General features: G+C 50.5%; 1 protein-coding gene across 4 annotated transcripts in view; it reads left to right on the top strand.

Annotated features, from left to right (window-relative positions):
• dgkh (diacylglycerol kinase, eta) overlaps positions 1 to 22,890 on the top strand; it is a 61,216-nt gene that overhangs the window by 14,854 nt on the left and 23,472 nt on the right. For 3 of the 4 annotated variants that reach the window (XM_061225472.1, XM_061225471.1, XM_061225470.1), the window contains 9 exons: positions 815 to 925; positions 1,971 to 2,126; positions 4,154 to 4,234; positions 12,009 to 12,113; positions 13,462 to 13,594; positions 17,463 to 17,569; positions 18,454 to 18,579; positions 20,546 to 20,648; positions 22,496 to 22,658. In XM_061225472.1, the coding sequence (XP_061081456.1) occupies positions 815 to 925; positions 1,971 to 2,126; positions 4,154 to 4,234; positions 12,009 to 12,113; positions 13,462 to 13,594; positions 17,463 to 17,569; positions 18,454 to 18,579; positions 20,546 to 20,648; positions 22,496 to 22,658 (1,085 nt within the window). The remainder of the gene's footprint in view (positions 1 to 814; positions 926 to 1,970; positions 2,127 to 4,153; positions 4,235 to 12,008; positions 12,114 to 13,461; positions 13,595 to 17,462; positions 17,570 to 18,453; positions 18,580 to 20,545; positions 20,649 to 22,495; positions 22,659 to 22,890) is intronic. The other variant, XM_061225469.1, reaches the window with a different exon arrangement.

The raw sequence follows: 22,890 nt of genomic DNA, 5'->3' as shown, positions 1-22,890 counted from the left end.
AGTAGGCAGTAATGTTAAGACTTAACGCTTTTCTCGATCTGACACCAGTCAGGAGCCTGACACTCTTATAACGTTTGGCCACCGTTACCCAGAATGCCTCTAATTCAGCTCTGAGCCGCCAGAGAGCCAGGCTGTCAGAGAGTAACACAGGGTGTGTGCTTGTGTGTGTGTGTGTGTGTGTGTGTGTGCATTTATGCATGAGTATAGAAAATAAGATCATTGCATTTGCATCACTCAATGTGCTTTACAGTGATGAGGGGGAATCTTGCCTCAACAGCCACCAATGTGCAGCACCCACCTGGTGATGCATGGCTGCCATTTTGCACCAGAATGCTCACCACACACTAGCTGATATTGAGAGGGAGAGAACAATGTTTTTGCCAATTGAATCATCAGGGGATGATTAGGTGGCAGTTTGAAAGAGGCAGGTTGGGAATTTAGCCAGGACACAGGGGAACCCCCTACTCTATGCAAAGAGTGTCATGGGATCTTTAATCTTTAGTCCAGCATGCATAGGGTGATGTATATAAATACTTGTCCGGTTGTCTGTGATTATGCATGACTGAAATAGGAGACGTCTATAACTCTGAAAGTGGGGCGACTGTTCATCTATGACCAGGACAGCTCAACTTGTGCTTTCATAGCAACAGTGTCTAAGGTGATGTCAGCATGGAACTCTGGGGGAACAGCATCATCAGCAAGGAGCAGCAGTGGGCAGAATCTCCTCCCCCAGCATTGTGATGTCATTAATGTGCATTGACTCAAAGTGCAGGACCAATCGGCTGACGGCAAATGTTTTTTGGCTTCTTTACAGACGAGCATAAAGGAGGGCCTACTACTGAAACAGACCAGCTCCTTCCAGCGATGGAAAAAGCGCTACTTCAAACTGAGGGGCAGAACGCTCTACTATGCCAAGGACTCCAAGGTAGGCCTTCACCTCCGCGGGACACACCCACCTCTCCTGAGCCCCTCTCACTTCAGCTGGAGATCACTATACCCAAAACCAATACCCAGCAGCCCAATGCCCAACAACCCTACACCCAACGGCCAACATCCAACATCCAACAACCCTACACCCAACAGCCAACAACCACCTACCTGACACCCAACACCTAATGCCCAACAGCCCTACACCCAATGCCCAACATCCAACTACCAACACCCAACTCCCAACGCCCAACATCCAACTACCTGACACCCAACTCCCAAGACCAAACTACCCTACACCCAACAACCCAACATCCAACAGCCATACACCCAACAACCTAACAGCCCTACACCCAACTCCTGATGACCAACACGCAATACCCAACAACTCTCCACCCCAGCAGCCAAAGCCTATAACCATCAAGCCACTGTCACTTCAGTGCACATGACTATTCCTAATGGGCGAGGAGAAGTCAGGCGGGGGGGAGGACGAGTATCCACTGGCCCTCAGGGGGGTAACAGGGTGGGCTCTGTACCCAACGCCCCCGTGTGGATCACTCGAGGGGGGTACCTGGGCGGGACTGGGGACCTAACACCCCGTGTGGATCACTCGAGGGGGGTACCTGGGCGGGACTGGGGACCTAACGCCCCCGTGTGGATCACTCGAGGGGGGTACCTGGGCGGGACTGAGGACCTAACGCCCCTGTATGGATCTCTCGAGGGGGGTACCTGGGCGGGACTGAGGACCTAACGCCCCCGTGTGGATCTCTCGAGGGGGGTACCTGGGCGGGACGGGGGACCTAACACCCCCGTGCGGATCACTCGAGGGGGGTACCTGGGCGGGACGGGGGACCTAACGCCCCTGTGTGGATCTCTCGAGGGGGGTACCTGGGCGGGACTGAGGACCAAACGCCCCCGTGTGGATCACTCGAGGGGGGTACCTGGGCGGGACTGAGGACTTAACTCCCCTGTGTGGATCACTCGAGGGGGGTACCTGGGCGGGACGGGGGACCTAATGCCCCTGTGTGGTTGCCCTGTCGCAGGGGGGCGGCGTGCTGTCCCGGTGGCAGGAGCGGGCCTACCGGGTGTCGCGGAGCCGCGTGTGCTGGAGGGTGCTGTCCGTGTGCTGGACGGGGCCCCGCCACGCCCCCCAGCCCCTGGGCACCAGCGGCTCGGAGGAAGGGTTGGTGGCAGTCCGGGTCAGCAGCTGCGGCCTCGATCCTTTTCTTCGCGAGCGGCGAAGCTCACCTGGCTGGCCTCCTTGTGCATTCGCTTGTCCTCGGCGTTCGCCGAAGGCATTACCCAGCATGCCCTGCTCTCCGCCGCTCCTCATTCGGCCCCCGGAATGAGGCAGAGCGGAGCAGCGGGCCCCTGGTGATGCCTCTCATGACCGTCCCGCTCCCGCATTCGTCCAAACCCATGCTGCCGCCCATTCCCCACCGCCCCGCTCAAACCCGTGTCCCAGGGCAGGGGGGGGGGGGGGGGGCCGGGGCCATCGTCTTTGTCCCGGTGGACTCAGTCCATTTGCAGAACTCCAATTCCCATAATCCCATGAGGAGAGGAGGAGGGAAGCGTTCAGTGTCTCTGACCTCATCACTGTCTCCCGTACACTGTCCCGAGTCCTGCCTCCAGCCCCGCTTCATCATCAACATTTTCTCTCTGTCCTGAGTAAAGGCTCGAATGCACCCGCTAAATCAGAACGGCGAGAGTCACAAACTCGCTGAAAAATGAGCCACCACAGTCCCAACAGATTATTATTGGTGTCGCTGAATGGCAAAACCCAAAGTACTATCACATGATCACCTGCGTTTATTTTGCCTGACACCCATGAATTTGAGTTGAGTTTTGGAGTGCCAGACCGGTTTCACTCCAGAACCAGTTTCTGGTACCCACAATAGAAGAGAAATCTATAAAATAGATCTATTCAGTAACCAAGTAACTCCATCACAATGGTTCACATTTATTTAGGTGACATTAAAAAAATGCATGTTGAAGTTGGTTGAGAAATGATCAGTCTTTAGTCTTCCACCTAGGAAAATGAAGGGGGGGGGGGTATAAGTAGAAATTAGTAAAGGATAAATTCTTCAGTTATTAGGAAATATGTTTTCCACACAGAGTGGTCACTGTGTAGAATAGCTTGCCAGGACATAGTGGAGACTGAAACACTGGGGTTTTTCAAATTTTCAAAACCACGCCAGATACAATTTAGCTTTTAGGCAAACTTAAGCAGCAGGTACACTTTACTGGTAGGGAAATGGGTTTTCATCATTATGTTAGGTTATGTTAAAAGGTTTTCAAATTCTCTGACAAGCAGTCAAAGCGGTTCTCCTAGGGTGAGAGCCACTTGAGAGCCAAGCAGTGGCTGTGCCAAGACCTCCAGGCAGACCCCGCTGACGTCGTGCCCGGCTGTTGCAGCCCGCCACAGCTGAGGACGCGGAGTCGGCAGAACCGTCAGATCTCCCCCCCCTGCCGAGGGTGCCGGACAGCTTGCTCAAATGTTGAAACAAAAGCGAAAATGTTGAGAAAGGCGAATTCTCAAATTCGTAAGGTTTCCATTTATAGACGCGTATAAGCTTGCATGCTTGAACAGCCATGGCCCTGGAGAGCTCCAAGCCAGTCCCCGATCCAATACAGCTGGAGTCGCTGGTTATCTTCGCATTCTCAGTTCTTCAACGAACAACTGTTGAATTAATGCGGTCAAACCGCTCAGAGTCTAATATTAAAGGAATACATGTGGAGTGCAACATTAAACACCGTCCAGCCCTCCAGGATCACTGCTGTGCAGTCCTGCTTTTTCCACCGTCCCAGCTCAGCCATGACATAGAGTATAAGAGAATCATACCACAGATCTCATAAGAGCGTCATCGAGTCCATTGGACTTAACAGGACAGAGTCACTGGACAGGTCTCAGGATAGAGTCATTGTTTAGTCACAAGTTTGGTCTCAAATGACATCTTAAAGGTACAGCAAATTAATTGAAGGGATTCTGAGACAATATGCTTATATTAGTTGGAGGAAGACTCACAGAAGACAAAGTATGTTGCCTCTGGCAAATAAAATAACATTTTGATTGATGTTGTGATGTGAAAAGCAAATAGCTCCACTAGAGTGGCTCATCTGACGAGCAGCAATCCCCTGATGACCTTTGACCCTGATGCTGAGGTCATAGGTCAGAAGTCACAGCCCTCCCCCCCGTTCACTGTGCCTCTCACTTTTCTGTTTACAGTCTCTCATTTTTGACGAAGTGGATCTGTCCGATGCCAGCGTTGCGGAATCAAGCACCAAGAATGTCAACAACAGCTTTACGGTAGGCAGACATTGATAAATTACTTCTGCGCCTTGGAACAAGTAAAGGAGACCGGAGTGCGTTTCCACTCGCAGGCCATGTAAACACTGTGTACAAATGGCCAAAGTGACTGTTGGATCAGGAAGGAATGCTTTAAAAAAAATTACAGTGTGAAGAATGTACCGAGCGAGAATATTCAAAACTGTTTAGCTTGTCTACATCTTTTAAAACATTATACAAATATTACAATATGAATTTATCATTGTGCAGCTGTAGTCCTAAAAATGAATCAACTGTACGAATTCACAATTGATTAAATTAGAAGGAAGTCTGAATCCATTGCTCTTTTCTTCACACAATCTGCTTTCTACATTTTTTTTTTACCAGATGAACTGAAAAATATGCGTGATTTTTAAATCCCAGTTTTGGTTTTAGAAAGAAATAAATATAACGGCTGTCCCGACAAAGCCACCCACGCTGCTCCAGAAGAGGGTTTAAAGAGATATGTGGAGGGACAGCATTATACACGGGCTTCTGAGTCTCTTCACAGAGGCTCACGGTAACAGTAATTACAGCCCACTTTCCCTGCCGAGTGTACACTTAAAAAGAAAAACAACATCTGTAAAGATTAAGGACCAGGGGTTGCTGCCAGTGGCTCTATTGTTAGACTGCAATGTAAAAATGTTCTTGCAGGCGGCATTGCCGATGTGTCGGTGTGTTGTTGTCCCAGGAAGCACAGAGCAGCGACACATGAAACGGGAACGTGGCCTCGCTAGACTCGCGAGGCCGAAGCGAAGACGCTCTTCGTTTCTGAAAATGACATTTCGGCTCGAGCGGTGCGGAGACGCTGTTGTCTAATTAACGGCTTTTCAGCATTAATTACCATCTGGTCCCTGCTCGCCCGCGTGTGGAAACGTGGGCGAGTTCATAGGAATGAGCTCGCTCTCGGAGCGGTTGGCATCCTTGTTGTGCAGTTAGTAGACCGGCTTTGTGCACTGGTGTGAGTGTGTGTGTGTGTGTGCGCGTGTGTGTGTGTGTGTGTGTGTGTCAGTGCATTGGCGTGTATTGGTGTGTGTGCGTGTCTATGTGCGCACGTGTGTGTGTGTGTGCATTGGCGTGTATTGGTGTGTGTGCATTGGCGTGTATTGGTGTGTGTGTATGAGTGTGTGTGTATTGGTGTGTGTGTATGAGTGTGTGTGTATTGGTGTGTGTGTGTGTGTGTGTGTGTGAGAGTGTGTGAGTGTGTGTGTGTGTGTGTGCATTAGCGTGTATTGGTGTGTGTGTGTGCATTGGCGTGTATTGGTGTGTGTGTGTGTATTGGTGTGTGTGTGCGCGTGTGTGAGTGTGCGTGTGTTTGTGAGTGAGTGTGTGTGTGTGTGAGTGTGAGTGTGCGTGCGAGTGAGTGTGAGTGTTAGTGTGCGTGCGAGTGAGTGTGAGTGTGCGTGTGAGTGTGCGTGCGTGTGTATGAGTGCGCGTGTGTGTGTGCGCGTGTGTGTGCGCGTGTGAGTGTGTATGAGTGTGTGTGCGTGCGTGTGTGTGTATGTGTGTGTGTGTATGTGTGTATGTGTGTGTGTGTGTGTGCAAGTGTGTGTGTGTGCGCTGCCGTGTGAGCCGTGTAGTCATGTAAACCTCAGACGGTGAGAACAGGCTGCTCTATAAACAGCAGCAGCTCACAGGCTCGGCTATAAAAGAAGCGAAAGAGAAGCGGAGTGAAGTGCGGAGGAAACCGCACGCTATAAATAGCGCCTGTCCCTTCAGTGTCAGAGCGCCCACGTCTCGGACAATGTGACTGCTGCCACTGTGTGAAACCCAGCACCGTGTGTGTGTGTGTGTGTGTGTGTGTGGAGCCCAGCACCGTGTGTGTGTGTGTGTGTGTGTGTGTGGAGCCCAGCACTGTGTGTGTGTGTGTGTGTGTGTGTGTGTGTGTGTGTGTGAAACCCAGCACCGTGTGTGTGTGTGTGTGTGTGTGTGCTGTGTGGAGCCCAGCACCGTGTGTGTGTGTGTGTGTGTGTGTGTGTGTGTGTGTGGAGCCCAGCACCGTGTGTGTGTGTGTGTGTGTGTGTGTGTGTGTGTGTGTGTGGAGCCCAGCACTGTGTGTGTGTGTGTGTGTGTGTGTGTGTGTGTGGAGCCCAGCACCGTGTGTGTGTGTGTGTGTGTGTACTGTGTGAAACCCAGCACTGTGTGTGTGTGTGTGTGTGTGTGTGTGGAGCCCAGCACCGTGTGTGTGTGTGTGTGTGTGTGTGTGTGTGTGTGTGTGTACTGTGTGAAACCCAGCACCGTGTGTGTGTGTGTGTGTGTGTGGAGCCCAGCACTGTGTGTGTGTGTGTTTGTGTGTGTGTGTGTGTGTGTGTGTGAAACCCAGCACCGTGTGTGTGCGTGTGTGTGTGTGTGTGTGTGTACTGTGTGGAGCCCAACACCGTGTGTGGGTGCGTGTGTGTGTGTGTGTGTGTGTGTGTAGGTGTGTGTTCAGACGAGCACTCTGTGTATGCACTGTGTGCTGAATGGTATTTTCCAGCAGCATTTGAAGATAATTTGCTCAGTTTTATATTTTATATGCTCTCGGCATATTTGCATATTTATCTGTCGGTCTGTGAGGAAGACGCGACATTTCTCAGCTCAGGAGTCCTGTTCCTTTATCAGGAGAGAACATCACTGAGAACTGTGCCATTATTATCACATGAGAATACATTACATTATTGGCATTTGGCAGACGCTCTTATCCAGAGCGACGTACAACAAAGTGCATACCCATAACCAGGGATAAGTGCGCTGAAAGACCCTAAAGGGAAGTACAATTTCAATTGCTACCCGTACAACAAAGATAAGGACCAGGGCCTATCTTTTTTCTTTTTTTTTTTGACCAAACTTAACTATCCAAATACTGCTTACCCAGCCAACTAAAATACAGTTATTATCACGTGAGAATAGAGCTATTATCACATAAAATTCAGCCCAAGGCTTCATTACCCTGTGTACCATGTTACTAATTGTTTAAGCTCAACAAATGCATGTCTTTTAAAAAAGGAGAGAAACATTATTTACTTCTGCCCCTCGATTCCAAAGACCATTTTATCTGGTCTGATGTTATGAAAACTGTTTATTTCTGACTTTGTGTAAACCAAATTTTAACTGTGAAAAAGTCATAATGCATGCACTAACCCAAAAAGAGTAGGCTTGTGTCTGTGTGAGATTTGGGAAAGACAGTATTTTTTTTTTTTTTTTTTTTTGAGGGATTCCTCTAAATGATGTCACATTCAGGGGGTGGACTGAACTGTGAGGAGGGAGAAAAAGAAAGAGGGATGGGGAAAAAGAGTGAGAGAAAGCAACAGGGAGAGAGAGAGACTGGAGAGAGAGAGATGGGGAAAAGAGCGAGAGAAAGCAACAGGGAGAGAGAGGGAGAGAGAGAGACTGGAGAGAGATGGGGAAAAGAGCGAGAGAAAGCAACAGGGAGAGAGAGAGAGGGAGAGAGAGAGACTGGAGAGAGAGATGGGGAAAAGAGCGAGAGAAAGCAACAGGGAGAGAGAGAGATGGGAGAGAGAGAGAGACTGGAGAGAGAGAGATGGGGAAAAGAGCGAGAGAAAGCAACAGGGAGAGAGAGAGAGGGAGAGAGAGAGACTGGAGAGAGAGATGGGGAAAAGAGCGAGAGAAAGCAACAGGGAGAGAGAGAGATGGGAGAGAGAGAAGGCTGCAGTTTTCTCCATCTAAAGATGTCTCTCTGCTTTACATGAACATGGAGACTTCCATGGAGACAGGTAACAGTGAATTGATTCTAAATAGCAGATTGTGGCTTTGGTGTGGACTGAGGTGAGATGTGGAATATACCCTGGACATGCAGGGGGGTCCTGTGTGCGTGTGTGAGAATATCTGTGTGCCTGTGTTTGTGTACTGTACAGGTGTATAAATATGTGTGTGTGCGTGTGTGTGTGTGCATTGGTGCGGTGAGCTATGAATAGGATTTCAGACGTTCTGCTGTATGAAATCGGGGCGTTTCTGGGTAACGCTATTCCGGTGCCTGTAACATTTTGATATTTTCATGAGTGTATTTTTAATATCAGGCTGTAGATTGTCCGTGTGATTCGCATGAGGGGGGGTTGGGGCGGTGTTCTTGTTGGCGGTACACAGAGATACCTGTGAAATGTTGGCTGTATCAGTCCTCGAAGTTGCCATCGGTTTTGGTCAGAAATGTGACGACTTCACAGTCTGTGACTCTAAACCTTAACTCGGGTGTTTCTCACTCCCACGGAGGGTGTGTGTGTGTGCGCGTGCACGAGTGAGTGTGCGTGTGCGCGTGCATTGGCAGAGCAGGGCTTTAGAACCAGAGACCGATCGGTTGCCCATTAGACAGCCCTCGAGCAGTGCCCTGCGGAGCCAGTAAACTCAGATCCCAGGTGTTGTACCTGCGGCAGAGTCTAAAGCAGTGAGGCGGGGATCCCAAACTCCACTCCTGTAGCCCAGTGGCTAAGGTGCTTGACTGGGACCCGGAAGGTTGGTGGTTCAAGCCCTGATGTATGTAGCCACAACAAGATCAGTGCAGCCGTTGGGCCCTTGAGAAGGGCCCTTAACCACACATTGCTCCGGGGGGGGGGGGGGGAGTGGCCCCTGCTTAGAACTCAAGTTTACAGGTGCCGCCATGTTGTACAGTTTGGAGCCAGAAACTGTGCAGTCGGGAATATGGCTCCTTCACTAAGCGTGTGAGAGAGAGTGACAATCTGTCCCCGATTCATTCACAGTGTACTGTATTGTCCACAATTGCTGAAATAAAACTTTAATAAAAGCGACACATGGGGAGACAACAGATGAAGGGGGGAAAAAAAGGGGGGGGGGGGGGGGGACGAGCTTGCAGCTTGGAAAATATTGTCTCCGTATTTTGAGCGCAGTTGTACCGTTGACTTTACATTGAAAACGGGTCTGAATGAGCCGTACTGGAGCCGACCGCAGTGGCGCTGGTGAGCACCTCAGAAACGAAGCCCCTTGTTTTCAGCACCGCCCCTACGGTCGGGCCGCGGCGTGATGGATGTGCCCTGGCCGCGGACAGTCCCAGGACACTAATCACAGGGCTCGCTCTCCCTGCAGGAACGGGCGTCAGATCGATAGGGGAGTCACCGGGCCTTCTCTGTGGGGGATTCTGGGGGATTCAGAGGCTGTCAGTCAGCCTCTCACACCCTGAAAGCAGGGCTACGTCTATCGCCGCCCTGGTGGCCCAACTCAGCCCTTTCCCAGGGCTGAGGCATCTGTGAGACTTTAAAGGTCTTTAAAGGTCCCGTATTGTGTATTTTCCGATATCCATGAGAAGACTGGTTTTAAATCCCCCAAGCAATCTCTATCCAGATTTACATTCTCGAGCACCTCTCATGAGCTTTACCAAGAACAGGCTTTAAGTCTGTCTTTAAGGCTAAATATTACTGTATCAACGAACCTCTGTTCTGATTGGCTGGCTAGCTCCAACTAACAACACCCTCTGTGGTGAGCGGCTTGCTTAAATGCATATTTTCTTCATACGGGTTGTGATTGTGCGGTTAGATACTTCCAGTCTTTTTATAGCACCTTCAACTCATTTACAATTTTCCAGGGGAAAATGTCATTCTCCACAATATGGGACCTCTAAGAAATCCTCCCTCCTCGAAGAGGCTTGAGAGGCAGAGAGCAGTAGTTATTAAAAAATAATAATATACAGGCGAACGGTAATGAGATTACTGTGGAAACGGCCTCAGGTGGGGACGGATATTGATCGCAGAGGCTTCTGTTCGTTTCGGCAGAAGGGCATCCGTCCAAGGAGATTCTCAGGTAATACGTATCGAGCGCACTTTTATTAAAATGCTCTTATGTCGTAAGGCAGCGGTACCCGAGGACTCATAATCTTTACAGTAATGAAAGAGCACTACCGGGGGGTTCCACAACGACTCAATCTCCTCCGGTCAGGAAAGGACCTGCAGATAATATTAAGTAAAATAAAAAATAAAAAGATATTGCAATTTGACATGCGTGCGCTTTGGCTGTTAAACGTCTAGCCTGGTGTGGGGCCTCCCCTCCGTTAGGGAAGGCGACTGGTCCCGTGTCTGTCTTGCGCTTCCAAAGAAGGCTGTGACAGGACTGTGGATATTTCAGACCCCCCCCCCCCATCCCACTCCCCTGGGGAGGGTCCTGGTCACGTGTGTCCGTCCCCCCCTGTAAACAACACAGACCACATCTGATTGGACAGCAGCGGGAAAAGCGGCCCCCTCACAGGAGGCCCGGTCGGCGGGGACCGAAGCGGTCGCTGCGCAGGAATGATTTTCACGTGCGCGTAATTTAAGCGAGGCCTGGCGAACGCCGAGAACGAGCGCGCGGTCCCGGCCGTGCCGTTCAGCCCGCGCGCGCACACGGGCTTCAGATTAACACCGTTTCCCAGGGAATTTGGAAGTGACGTCACCCATTTCGTCAGCTTCGGAAGCGCCTTCTACGCCAAACGAGACGGCATTGTCAAGCCGAGAAAAACGCGTTTCTAAAAAAAGGTTTCTTTCTGACGAGACGCCGAGGGACTAAGCGGGGCTGTGAAAAGCAGCACATTAATATATCTCTCCCCAAAAAAAAGCTGTGGAATAGGCTATGTTCTGTTCTTCGCGAGAACATTGAACAATTATCTATTTGGCAAGAATCATGAGAAGGCACGGAGCCGGCGTTCCGGTGACCAAACTCTCCTCCACCCAGTTTAAACTTTATTTATTCATACAGGGTAGGGTGACTGAGCACACATGCTGAGCACACATGCTCTTTTGCAACAATGCCCTGTTAATGCCCCCAAGGTAGCCCAACCTGCATGACACAGGGGTAGACCATACAAAGGGCCAGGATTCAAGCCCAGGACCTTCTTGCTGAGAGGTTATAGTGCCACCCACCTTTTTTTGTGGGTGCAGAGTGGTCAAACTGGGAGGAGGAGAGTTTCTTTAAGCATTTGTACATCATTAATCCATGATAACTACATTATTTAATACCAATTCATATTGGAATATAAAAAAATAAAAAATAAAAAACATTCAATGCATTTGTTAATGGTAAATTAATTATTTGGTTGGCTAATGTATAAATAATGTAACAAATACATTAGTTCGTAGTTAAATGCATTAACTAACAAAAAGTAAATTTCATGTTTAAATAATGTACTTGGACATCAATTCATTCACGTCGGCAACTACTTTAGATAACGCCAATTAATGTAACCTTATTGCAAAGTGTGGCCATTACAGTTTTATCAGAACCCTGACCACGTGAGATCAGAGAGCGGCAAAGAGCTGTGGTGATAGAACAGGGGGGGGAGACCTAGGATTGGGTCAGGCCAGGCTCTGGGTCGGGTCCCCAGGGACCAATCAGGTCCATCGCACTGAGGACCACAGACCCCAGACAGACAGGCAGCTCTAGAGCAGAGGACGGGGGTGGGGGGGGTGGGGGGGGGTTAAGACCTGATCAATAGATAATGAAAGCATTAAAAGCGGAGGTGAGTCGGCCGGGAGCGGTTCTGTTCTGCAGAGGCGGGCTGTTGTTATGAAACGAGCTTTTAGCATTTTCCCAAGCGCTCTGTCCGTCATGCTGAATCTCACTCAAGCGGTTTCGAGAGGGGGGGGGGGGGGGGGGGGATAGGAGGTGGGTGGGGGGGGGGGCACTCCTAGCTCTCCGTCTTAAAGACGAGACGCGTCTAGAGAGTGGCTCAGTGTCGGCGACCGTCAGCGGGAGAGGAGAGGAGAGGAGAGGAGAGGAGAGAAGGAGGCTCGTGAGGAGGTGCTGGGAGGAGGTGCTCACTCAGGAACGCTCTTCTCCCCAGGTCATCACTCCCTTCCGACGGCTCATCCTCTGCGCCGAGACTCGGAAGGAGATGGAGGACTGGATCAGCTCGCTCAAGTCCGTCCAGTCCAGAGAGCACTACGAGGTAAGAGGTCTCCTGCTCCGGGCTCTCTCGCTCACTCACTCACTCACAACTCCTATCCGCTCCTGTCCGTGACTGTCGACGGCGTGTATCCGTGGCCGAGCGGACGACTGTAGTTATACGCCCGCCCGTTAGCCGCATCGTTAGCTAGCTCGGACGGATGTCGATCGTGATGTCTCTCTTCGCGTCGAGTCTAAATCCCGCTAACCTGCCCCTGAGGAACGGCTCGAGGCACGGCGTTCACTCCTCTGAGCCCAATGTCTCGCCTCCTTGTTTTCACCGTCCCGCTCCGGTTTCTACCCTCGCCCCGTCTCGTCTGCTCCTTCGGTCCGAGCCTTCGCCCAGCGAGCCGGCCGCTGCAGGGGATTCTCACCGCGAGAGACGAGAGTGACGGATATACCGCCGTACCGCCGGAGAGGAGGAAGCTCGCCACGGGGGAAGGGGGGGGGCTAACGAGGTCAACGAGGCGAACACACCGATTTTCTCCCCGGACGCCGGGGACTTAAGACTCTGCAGCTCTTCGCATTCAGCAACCGCTGTACGGAAGCCGATGTGAAACAGGATTAAAGCTCACCTCGGAAGATCAACCGCGGTTTTAAAAGAAGCGTAGAGACCTTGATCGATGGCTGATCGATCCCGTTCACCCCTCTTCGGCCTAAATTATATATGTAACACCTTTTTGGATTCGTTGGTTACCTAGGACCTTCTCGCGAGTCGACTGCAGTAGTTCAGACTTTGGCCCCGAGTACAGGTACAGGTACAGACTGTTCCCCACTGAAGTGGAGACGGACACGACAGCCCGGTCTATGATGGACACGTTTTCCAGGGTAATAAAAGAAAGACCGTTCACTTCACCCCCCCCATTTCATCTGACGATCTTGTGCTTTGCCCATAACATTTACTACCGAATTTCATCAAACATTTTCATTTAGCATTTTCTGTTTCTTATATAATTGAACAATAATGGCAATATATAGAAAATATTGGTCTTGCTTGTATTAATTAGTCCATGTTCAGGACCAACTGTAATGTGGAATTTGAGGGTGGGGGTGGGGTGGGGTGGTGGTAGAGATGGGGGGCGGGGTTTGGGAGGGAATTTCCTCAGTTTTTGTCTTTCTGAAGAATTACAGACTGGAGGGTGCATGCTGTGTGTGTGAGTGTGTGTGTGACCATGTACATATGTGTGTGTGTGTGTGTGTGTTTGTATGCTTGTGTGTATTGTGTGTGTGTGTGTGTGTGTGTGTGTGTGTGTGTGTGTAAAAGAAGCCATTAGGCTCTGTGTAAAGTGCACTTTTAGGTCTTTGCAGTCTTATCCTGGTGCTGCCAACTTGTCTAACTTCTCCTTTGCCAGACGGCACAGTTTAATGTGGAACATTTCTCAGGGATGCACAACTGGTACGCCTGCTCCCACGCCCGCCCCACCTTCTGCAACGTCTGCAGGGACAGCCTGTCAGGGGTGACCTCCCATGGCCTCTCCTGCGAAGGTAAGTGCTCCACCACCGCTGACCATCAGTCACCTGAAAGAGTGCTCGGGGTTCGTTAGAGCTCAGGGTTTTCGTGAAGCGCTCGCTCGGAAAAAAAGGCAGACGGGAACGAGCTGTAATCACGCAGAGAGATCGCGTTAATTAGGGAGATTAAGTGCACGGAAGGGGCTCATTAGGTCTGACCCCGTGGCAGAAGCAGTACCTGCAGCCAGGGACAACGGTTCCCAGGCTGTGCTATAAACCCACTGCAGAGCTTTGCTTCGTTTCTCGAATGTGGGTGCGGGGGGGGCTGTATTTGAACCATTAAAACCGGAGTAGCCAAAAACGATTCCAGAGCTTTTGATGTGCATTTCATTGACTGAATGACTGTGCTACTGACATCCGCGTGCTCTCCAGTGCTTTGTGCACTCTCAGAAATAATGGTACCTGAAAAGGTACAAATGCTTGCTGCTGGGGCAGTACCCTTATAGGTGCATACAATTGGCCAGCTATATACAACTAAATTTGTGCCTAATTTGTTTATTTATTTGTACCCAAAGAGAACATTGCTGTACTTTCAGGGTACATTTGGGAAATTGGACCGGCCGGCCTGTAGCGTAGTGGTTAAGGTAAATGACTGGGACACGCAAGGCCCTTAACCCTGCACTGCTCCAGGGGAGGATCGTCTCCTGCTTAGTCTAATCAACTGTACGTCGCTCTGGATAAGAGCTTCTGCCAAATGCCAATAATGTAATGTAATGTAATGTAATGGATCCTGGCAGAACAAAACTGTATCTCGACTGCCTCTCCATTTCTGAGGGCGAGTCACTCGATACGCGGCAGGTTAGCCGTGGAGATCAGTGACCCGTCACGAGGCAAAAGGCCACCGCTCTTTCAGCAGAGCGAGATGATGGAGGGCGGTTATCCATCCACCAGGGCTGTGGTCATTCGGCGGCCGTTTGGCTTCTCTGCAGTTCTGAAAGCGGGGAGTCTCAGCGTCTCTCCGTCTCTCTCTCCCTCTCGCCCACAAACCCCACACGATTCAAACCTGGGGCCTCCAGAGGTCAGGGGTCAGCGGAAACGAGTGTGGGGGGGAAGGCCGGTGCCTTTAATGGGGACGGATGGAGGCGGTTTGAGGAGCCGAGAACGCTTAAGTGCTGCTCGTTCGTCACTTTCGTTCCCAGCACAAAAGCAATCGATGCAAATTGATGCCGGTGCGGCGTGATAGACCCGAGGAGACGGATTTATTATTCCTCCCGGGCTAATTCGACAGCGACATCCTGTGTGTCTTAGTCCATTAGCAGGTCGTTGCAACGCTGTTGATATACAACTAGACACCGTTAATGGTCTGAGATCAGTATGCGTATCAGACCCGGGTCAAATACTTTTCCACGCTTTACGTGAGGTTGTCTGGTGTATTGGAACCTATAAAATACTCAAAATGCAATATTGCCCGCATGTCTGGTCCTCTTTGTTGACTCAATTGGACCAGGCGAGATCAGATCAGTCGAGCACAGAAAAACATTTGAATCCAAAACGATTACACATTTCACCCAGGGGCGGCACGGATGGTGCAGCGGGTAGCACTGCCGCCTCACAGCAAGGAGGTCCTGGGCTCGAATCCCCGTCGGCCGGGGCCTCTCTGTGCGCAGTTTGCATGTTCTCCCCGTGTCTGCGTGGGTTTCCTCCGGGTACTCCGGTTTCCTCCCACAGTCCAAAGACATGCACGTTAGGCTGATTGGAGAGTCTAAATTGCCCATAGGTATGAGTGTGTGAGTGAATGGTGTGTGTGCCCTGCGATGGACTGGCGACCTGTCCAGGGTGTATTCCCGCCTTTCGCCCAATGTATGCTGGGATAGGCTCCAGCCCCCCTGCGACCCTATTCAGGATAAGCGGGTTAAGATAATGGATGGATGGATGGATTTCACCCAGGTCTGATGCATATTCACACTCAAGCACAGATCATGTGCAGACCTAGGTCACGCCTCGCAAACCTTCCCTGAGTGAGTGACCGAGTGACTGACTGAATTTGCCCCCTTTCTGCCCCTGGCCACACGTATAAATACATGTCTGAGGGGTTGGTTAGTGGGATCGCCGCATACAGCATTGAGTCTAACCCTGCCGAGTCCCTCCCCTGGAGCAGCAAGCCATTTATGCCGCTCCACGAGAGCCGGCCAAACTCGGCTTTTTGGCAGGACCGGGAATCGAACCCCCGGGTCCTTGGTGTGCAACTGCAATGAACTGCAACCACAAGTCCGCTGCTTCTATGGGTTTTCTATAGGCTGCCTTAGTCCAGGGGTGACATTGGCTCAGGCAGTAACAGCAGTCATCTCGCAGTTGGAGGGTTGCCGGTTCGATCCCTTCCTGGGTGTGTCAGTGTGTCCCTGAGCAGGACACCTAACACCCCAAATGCTCCTGACGAGCGCTGTTGGTGTGAGTGCGTGTGTGTGTGTGTGTGTGTGTGTGTGTGTGTGTGTGTGTGTGTGTGTGTGTGTGTATGTGTGAGTGTGTGTGTGAATGGGTGAATGAGAAGCATCAATTCTACAGGATTAAGGCGCTATATAAGTGCAGACATTCACCATTTAATTTTTTCCATTTGATGAACGATGACGTTCTGTAAACAGCCATTTTGACAGTGATGCCTTGTTTTACATTTGGCTGGATTTCGGTTGGCTGTCAGAGAGTCTATCGCTCACGCGGCCGGGAAAACAAAGGGCTCTGAAAGGGATCCCGACAGTGCCGTCGGCCGCACTCGCTATAGCTGCGGCGTTGACTCCGGCATCCGCTCGTGTGAGAACGTGCGGCTGGCGTGTTCCGAGTCAGGCGGAGGCTGTTTTTCTCGCTCTAAAGGGGGTGGTGAGCGATATATTTTCGGCCTTCGGGGGAGGACAGCCGGGGCACATCTCAGCATCAGTGTTGGCGAGCCTCTGCGCGTTCGCCGGATCCGCCCGGAGACGAGACGTCGCGGCGTGCGGAGGGCGTGCGACGGCTTTACACGCCGCTAAATTAGGGTTCCCGTGGAAACGGGACAGGGCTCGTTTATGCGTGAGCCTTTTCAGACGGGGGCGGGGGGGGGGGGGGCACGGAAACAGTTTTAATTGGGGCTCTGAGACAATAGTATAGCAGTCCTTTTGATTGGTTGAAACGGTACAAGGTGGAGAGTGCCATATGGTGGTTATGCTTGAGTGCACTCTTGGCACTGAAACGGTTAATGAAACGCCTGCCTTTCAGAAGCGTTTGGGAAGCGTTTCGAAAGCGTTTCAGAAGCATTTGGGAAGCGTTTCAGAAGCGTTTGGGAAGCGTTTCAGAAGCGTTTGGGAAGCGTTTGACAGCTCTGTGAAGGACAGTGACGGGGTTAGCGACACGGTCGCCCCGGGCGATGACCCTGGTTACGTGGCGAACGGGGGCGACACGGACGAGACAGGCACGTGATCGATCAGGCACCTAATATTCCTCCTGCGACCACCCAGATGAGCCGTCCTAATCAGATTAAGCCCGAGAATCAATTACCCAAGGAAATCAAACGCCGATCTGCCTGCCTGGAGTTAATTGGGCCTCGCGAACAGACAACGGGTGGTGTGGGTGTTTGATGAGTCCACGTGTCTGCACGCACACGTGTGCGCACACGTGTGTCCGGTGCATCGCTTCTATACCGCAGCAGTAGACTAATTAAATCTGACGAGGGCATCACTTTCTCCTCAAGTACTTTCAGCGTAACGGCCATTAGTGCCGCAAATGCAATTTATCGACGGCTGGCGGTTCAGACGCGCACAAAGTGAGGCGCGAGTGAGGAAACCCAAAATGGCAAGTGCAAAAACAAAAAGAGCCCTCAACAATGCTTTTGGCGGGGAGAAATAATGACATCATTTCCTGTTTTGTTTTCCCGCAGTGTGCAAATTCAAAGCCCATAAGCGGTGCGCCGTCAGGGCCACGAACAACTGCAAATGGACGACGCTGGCCTCCATCGGGAAGGACATCATCGAGGATGAGGACGGGGTGAGGAAGAGCTCGAGCCTCTAATCCGAAGGGTGTATCATGTGATAGTCTCCATATTATTGACAGACCAAAACATCTGATTGACACATGATCACAGTAAAGAAATAAGGACGATTGTTAATGCACATACAAATTTTATGTACTCCTTAAAGACAACATGAAATCAAAATGAATGCCTCAATTTAGAAAATTCTTCAGAACCATACCAGCACATCTTAATTTCTGCGACTTCTGGGTGTGCACCGTTTCGTGTCCATATATAATATTCAACGGATGAAAAACAATAAAATACCACAAACAACAGTATTACAAAACCGTGTACTGTTGCATTAATTCATACCTGTATACCTAAGAATAACATACACTGCCCAGCCCAACTCCATGGCGACTATGAAGAGGGTAGTCAGGAAGGGAACTGTACATAATACATGGGTATAGAAGGGTACAGAAGGGAGGGAAAGAGCCAGAGAAAGGTAGAGGCAGGGGAGTCAGAGGGAAAGAGAGATGGAGAGTTAGAGGATGGAGCGATGCAGGCTAACAGGAAGCGTGTCGCTCCGTCTCTCTCCCCGTGAGGGCGCTGTACAGTTGTGTGAAGGCTTTTTGCTGTAATGCGTGGGCCGTTTTCTTTAGTCTTTTGTTTTTACTCCTTGCTGGATATAAAACAATATAATAACGATGGCTCTTTAAAAATAATCCTGCTATATAACGCAGAGTACCTTGGACCCCCGTCGATGTGGACGTCGGTTATTTTTCGCGAGCTACTGCAGAGTCCCTCGTTGTCTCGCAGAGGTCCGGTTGTGTCTCAGATCCCCTCGGCCTACACGGTAAGCGTGTAATTCCACCCCCCCTCCTCCTGATGGCGCTGTGTCCCGTGTGTGTCGCAGATCGCCATGCCGCACCAGTGGATGGAGGGGAACCTGCCGGTCAGCGCCAGGTGCGCGGTGTGCGACAAGACCTGCGGGAGCGTCCTGAGGCTGCAGGACTGGCGCTGCCTCTGGTGCAAGGCCATGGTGAGCATCCCCCACCACCATGGAGCCAGGCTGCACCCACACGAGCCAGACCGCAAACTCACCCTAACCCCACCACCATCGAGCCAGACCGCAAACTCACCCTAACCCCACCACCATGGAGCCAGACCGCAAACTCACCCTAACCCTACCACCATCGAGCCAGGCTACACCCACACGAGCCAGACCGCAAACTCACCCTAACCCTACCACCATGGAGCCAGGCTGCACCCACATGAGCCAGACCACAAACTCACCCTAACCCCCTAACCCTACCGTCAGCAAGGCTGCTACATGAGCTAAACTCACTTATACAGGGTCTGTACCATCTACATCGACACGAGCCAGACACACTGATACAGGGTCTGTACCATCTACACCCACACGAGCCAGACTCACTCATACAGCACTATCTACTCACGGTACTCACGTAGACCTGACGCCTATATCGAGATGGGGATTGTTAAGATTCTATCAATTCCATGCCATTATTGATTCTGCTTATTGATTAGATTATGTATTGATTATCTTATTGATTATTTTCAACTGTTTGGACGAAAGAAGACAAATAAGCAGAAATACGGGGTAATTGTCGGTGCCGGTGCATTGCCGGCGGTCTAAGTACACACTTAGACATGAGGCTTATACCCCACACACACACACACACACACACACACACACACACACACACACACAAACACTAAACACACTTAGACCTTAGACCTGAGGCTTATACCACACACACACACACACACACACACACACACACACACAAACAAACACTAAACACACTTAGACCTCACACTCTGAGAGTGTACACACTTAGACCTGAGGCTTATACCACACACACACACACACACACACACACACACACACACAAAACGTACTTAGACCGCACACTCCGAAAGTGTACACATTTAGACTAGAGACTTATACCACACACACACGCACACACACTATACACATGCACAAACACTTAGACCTCACCCTCACACACACACACACACACACACACACATATACACACACACTCCGCTCATGCATCTCACAGACTTCACACCTTCACAGTGGAACAAGACTGTTTCCATAACAACGTCTGTGCAGCCAGTACCCTTGTGCATTCTGATTGGACGAGCAGGTCCGTCTTATCTTTCAGGAGACATTTTTTGAAACCGTTTAGTGCACACTGATCCAGTTTTGTCCTAAAAACATCGTATTCGGATTGCCTGGTCTGAACAGGCCATTAGACTGAATGATTGAAGACAGGGATGGGCAACTCCAGTCCTGGAGGGCCGGTGTGTATGCAGGATTTTGTTGCCACCACTTGCCCTGGCTCAATCAGCTAATTAGCCATATGAACCAAAACATACAGTATGTGCATGTCTTACAAGTCAGTCGTAAATGCTAAAAGACAGGAAGATTTATCAACTGCAAAATCACAAAATGTGCCATAAAAATGACAGATCATGGAAATGCTTGGGCTAATTAAATTATTAATAGCAGAAGTTGGTCTGAAATCCAGACACAGATACAGCCCTCCTTGCCCATCTGTGATCTGTGATGTCACACTGGGGCTGGTTTCTAGGGTCTGATTTATACATCTGCCTCACGTTTATCACAGAGCACGTTTGTATAAATTGAAGCTCTTAACATTTTTTAAGGTTCCATTAAGTACTTGAAGATGAAGCGCAGGAAATGGTCCAGTTGTCCCGTTTCCTCTGGTTTCATTCTTTAATAGGAACAGCCCTAAGTGCCTTTAACCGCTGCTCGAAAATACAATTATGCCCAGTATCGAATCACAAAATGGCTTCCGACAGTTAAATCTGGTAATTGCCAAGTCTGTGGTCTTCCTGTCTCCACGTTGGTGTGCAGAGAAGAAAGCAGGATTTTACAATCACAGTGTCACTATGCTGACTGATTCTCCCAGTCTCAGTGTAACCGTGCTGATTGTGTCTTTCTGCTTTGACAGGTACACACGGCCTGCATGGACCTGTATCCCCGGAAGTGTCCCCTGGGTCAGTGCAAAGTGTCCATCATCCCTCCCACGGCCCTCAACAGCATCGACTCGGACGGTAGGTCTGCAAATTCAGAACCCGCTCAGAACCCACTCACTGGAACTGAATACCTGGGACCCACAGTATCACCCAAGGGGCTTTCCATGGTACTGATACTGATATATTCTATTCACTGCATTATCAAGAGCAGGGGTGGGCAACCCTGGTTCCACCTGCCCGGTCCACTCCCATCCGACCCACCCTCCCTCAGATAGTGATAATTATCTGTTGGTTGAACAGGTACAGCTACAGGCAGCAACATTAGCTCAGGAGATAAGAGCAGTCGTCTGGCAGTCTGGCAGGGTTTCCAGTTCGATCCTCCCCCCTGGGTGTGCTGAAGTGTCCCTGAGCGAGACGCCTAACCCCCAATTGCACCAAATGAGGCAGCCAGTCGCCATTGCCGTGCGAGTGTGAGAGTGAATGGTTAAATGAGAGGCATCAACTGTAGACCGCTTTGGATAAAAGCGCTATATAAATGCAGTTCATTTGACATACTACACAGACTACATCATAAGAATTACAGTGCTAAATTAACCGAGGCAGAAAAATAAATATCTGATTACCGCAGCCAGAAAAGTCAAGAGGGCCTTTCGCCCCGTTAGGCACGTGTGGCTCCTCGCGGCAGACTTCCCGAAAGGTTGTCAGCGCCGTGTGAACTTTACTTTTCTCTGTTGCCTTGGTTACTGGTCGCCTCGACAGCCGGGGGAACGGAGGCGGGGTGGGGGCGGGGTGATGGATGGGGGAGTCGGACGGTCACATGTCTTATTGTGCTTGCAGAAATCTGTCCGAGATATTTAAAGACAGCGGAAAAGGTCAGGATCGATATGTCAGGCCTGAACCAAACGCTGTCTGCCGGGAGCAAATGACAGAGCAATCCGCTCACCCAAACCCGGAAGGGCAGCTCGCAACGTTTGAAGAGTCTTTGCGGGGTGGCCTTTGACCTTCGCAGGACTCAGTTACAATAAACAGGTTTGGGTTTGTAACTGATGGTCATGACGTGGCCCTTTGGAAGTGCAGGAATGGTCTTACTGTACCGACTCGGAGTCTGATGTTTTCCCGCTCAAAGGAAAGACTGGGAGCAAGAAAAGGAAAAAAATAAGCAATTGGATTGAGCTTCACGATCCAATTTCTTGATTTGTTTTTGTACAGCTGTCAAATAATTGCAGATCTCTAAATGCCTTACCGCAATTGCTACCTTTGTACCCGCTGCTGGTATTGAATTATCACGAGAGAATATGACAAGGGAGAGTGCTCAGGCTGAGCAGGGCCTCCTGTTTCAGCCTGGAGGTCGAGGCCTCATTAACCCAGGCACCTGAGGGACTGGTAATGACCATCTGAAAGTGCTTTTTAATTACACTGCTTCAACTGCTTCAACCCATTTGAATTGCTGCAATAGATTTCTGACGACATTTCCGCTTTGGGAATCCTACCTTTACGCCTTTGTCGGCCCCCGATAGCCAGGTTCCTCCTGATAATTTTTTTTTGCCACTGTTTGACGGTTTCTCCCCCCACTGGGGAGTCTTTTTTACCTCCTGTATTTGCTATTTTGGGGCTCTGACGTGGTGTTAGCCCTTTTCCTTTTTGCCCTGTTACTCTGTAAAGCGTCTTTGACAATCTTCTGTAAAAAGTGCTATACAAATAAAATTGAATGGACTCATGATAATGTCTCATATTACAAAGACTGCCATCTGGCACTAGCCCTGTCAGCAAACATCACACCCTGCACAGCCCTTAGAGTTCCCATATTGTACACCTTCCCAATGTTGTATCTTTCGATCCTGAAATCCATAAGATGATGTTTAAGAACCAAAAACAGAGTTTTTGGGTGTGGAGTTAACGCGGTTCTCGTCTCTTTTTTTGGGCAGGCTTCTGGAAGGCCACCTGTCCCCCGTCCTGTGCCAGCCCGCTCCTCGTCTTCGTCAACTCCAAGAGCGGGGACAACCAGGGGGTGAAGTTCCTGCGTCGCTTCAAGCAGCTGCTCAACCCGGCGCAGGTGTTTGACCTGGTCAATGGTGGGCCGCACTTAGGGTGAGTGAGCCCTGCCCTGGACCAAGAACCACACCAAGAACTAGGCTATAACTATAAAGGAGCGGCCTGTAGCATAGGTGGTTAAGGTGGCTGGGATCTGCAAGGTCGGTGGTTCGATCCCCGGTGCAGCCACAGTAGGATCCACACTGCCGTTGGGCCCTTGAGCAAGGCCCTTAACCCTACATTGCTCCCCGGTGTAGCCACAATAAGATCCACACTGCCGTTGAGCAAG

Source organism: Conger conger, chromosome 17 (assembly GCF_963514075.1).
Source record: "Conger conger chromosome 17, fConCon1.1, whole genome shotgun sequence".
In the NCBI taxonomy this organism is placed as follows: domain Eukaryota; kingdom Metazoa; phylum Chordata; class Actinopteri; order Anguilliformes; family Congridae; genus Conger; species Conger conger.
Note: the sequence above shows the minus strand (reverse complement) of the source record. Positions and strands in the feature narration are given on the sequence as shown.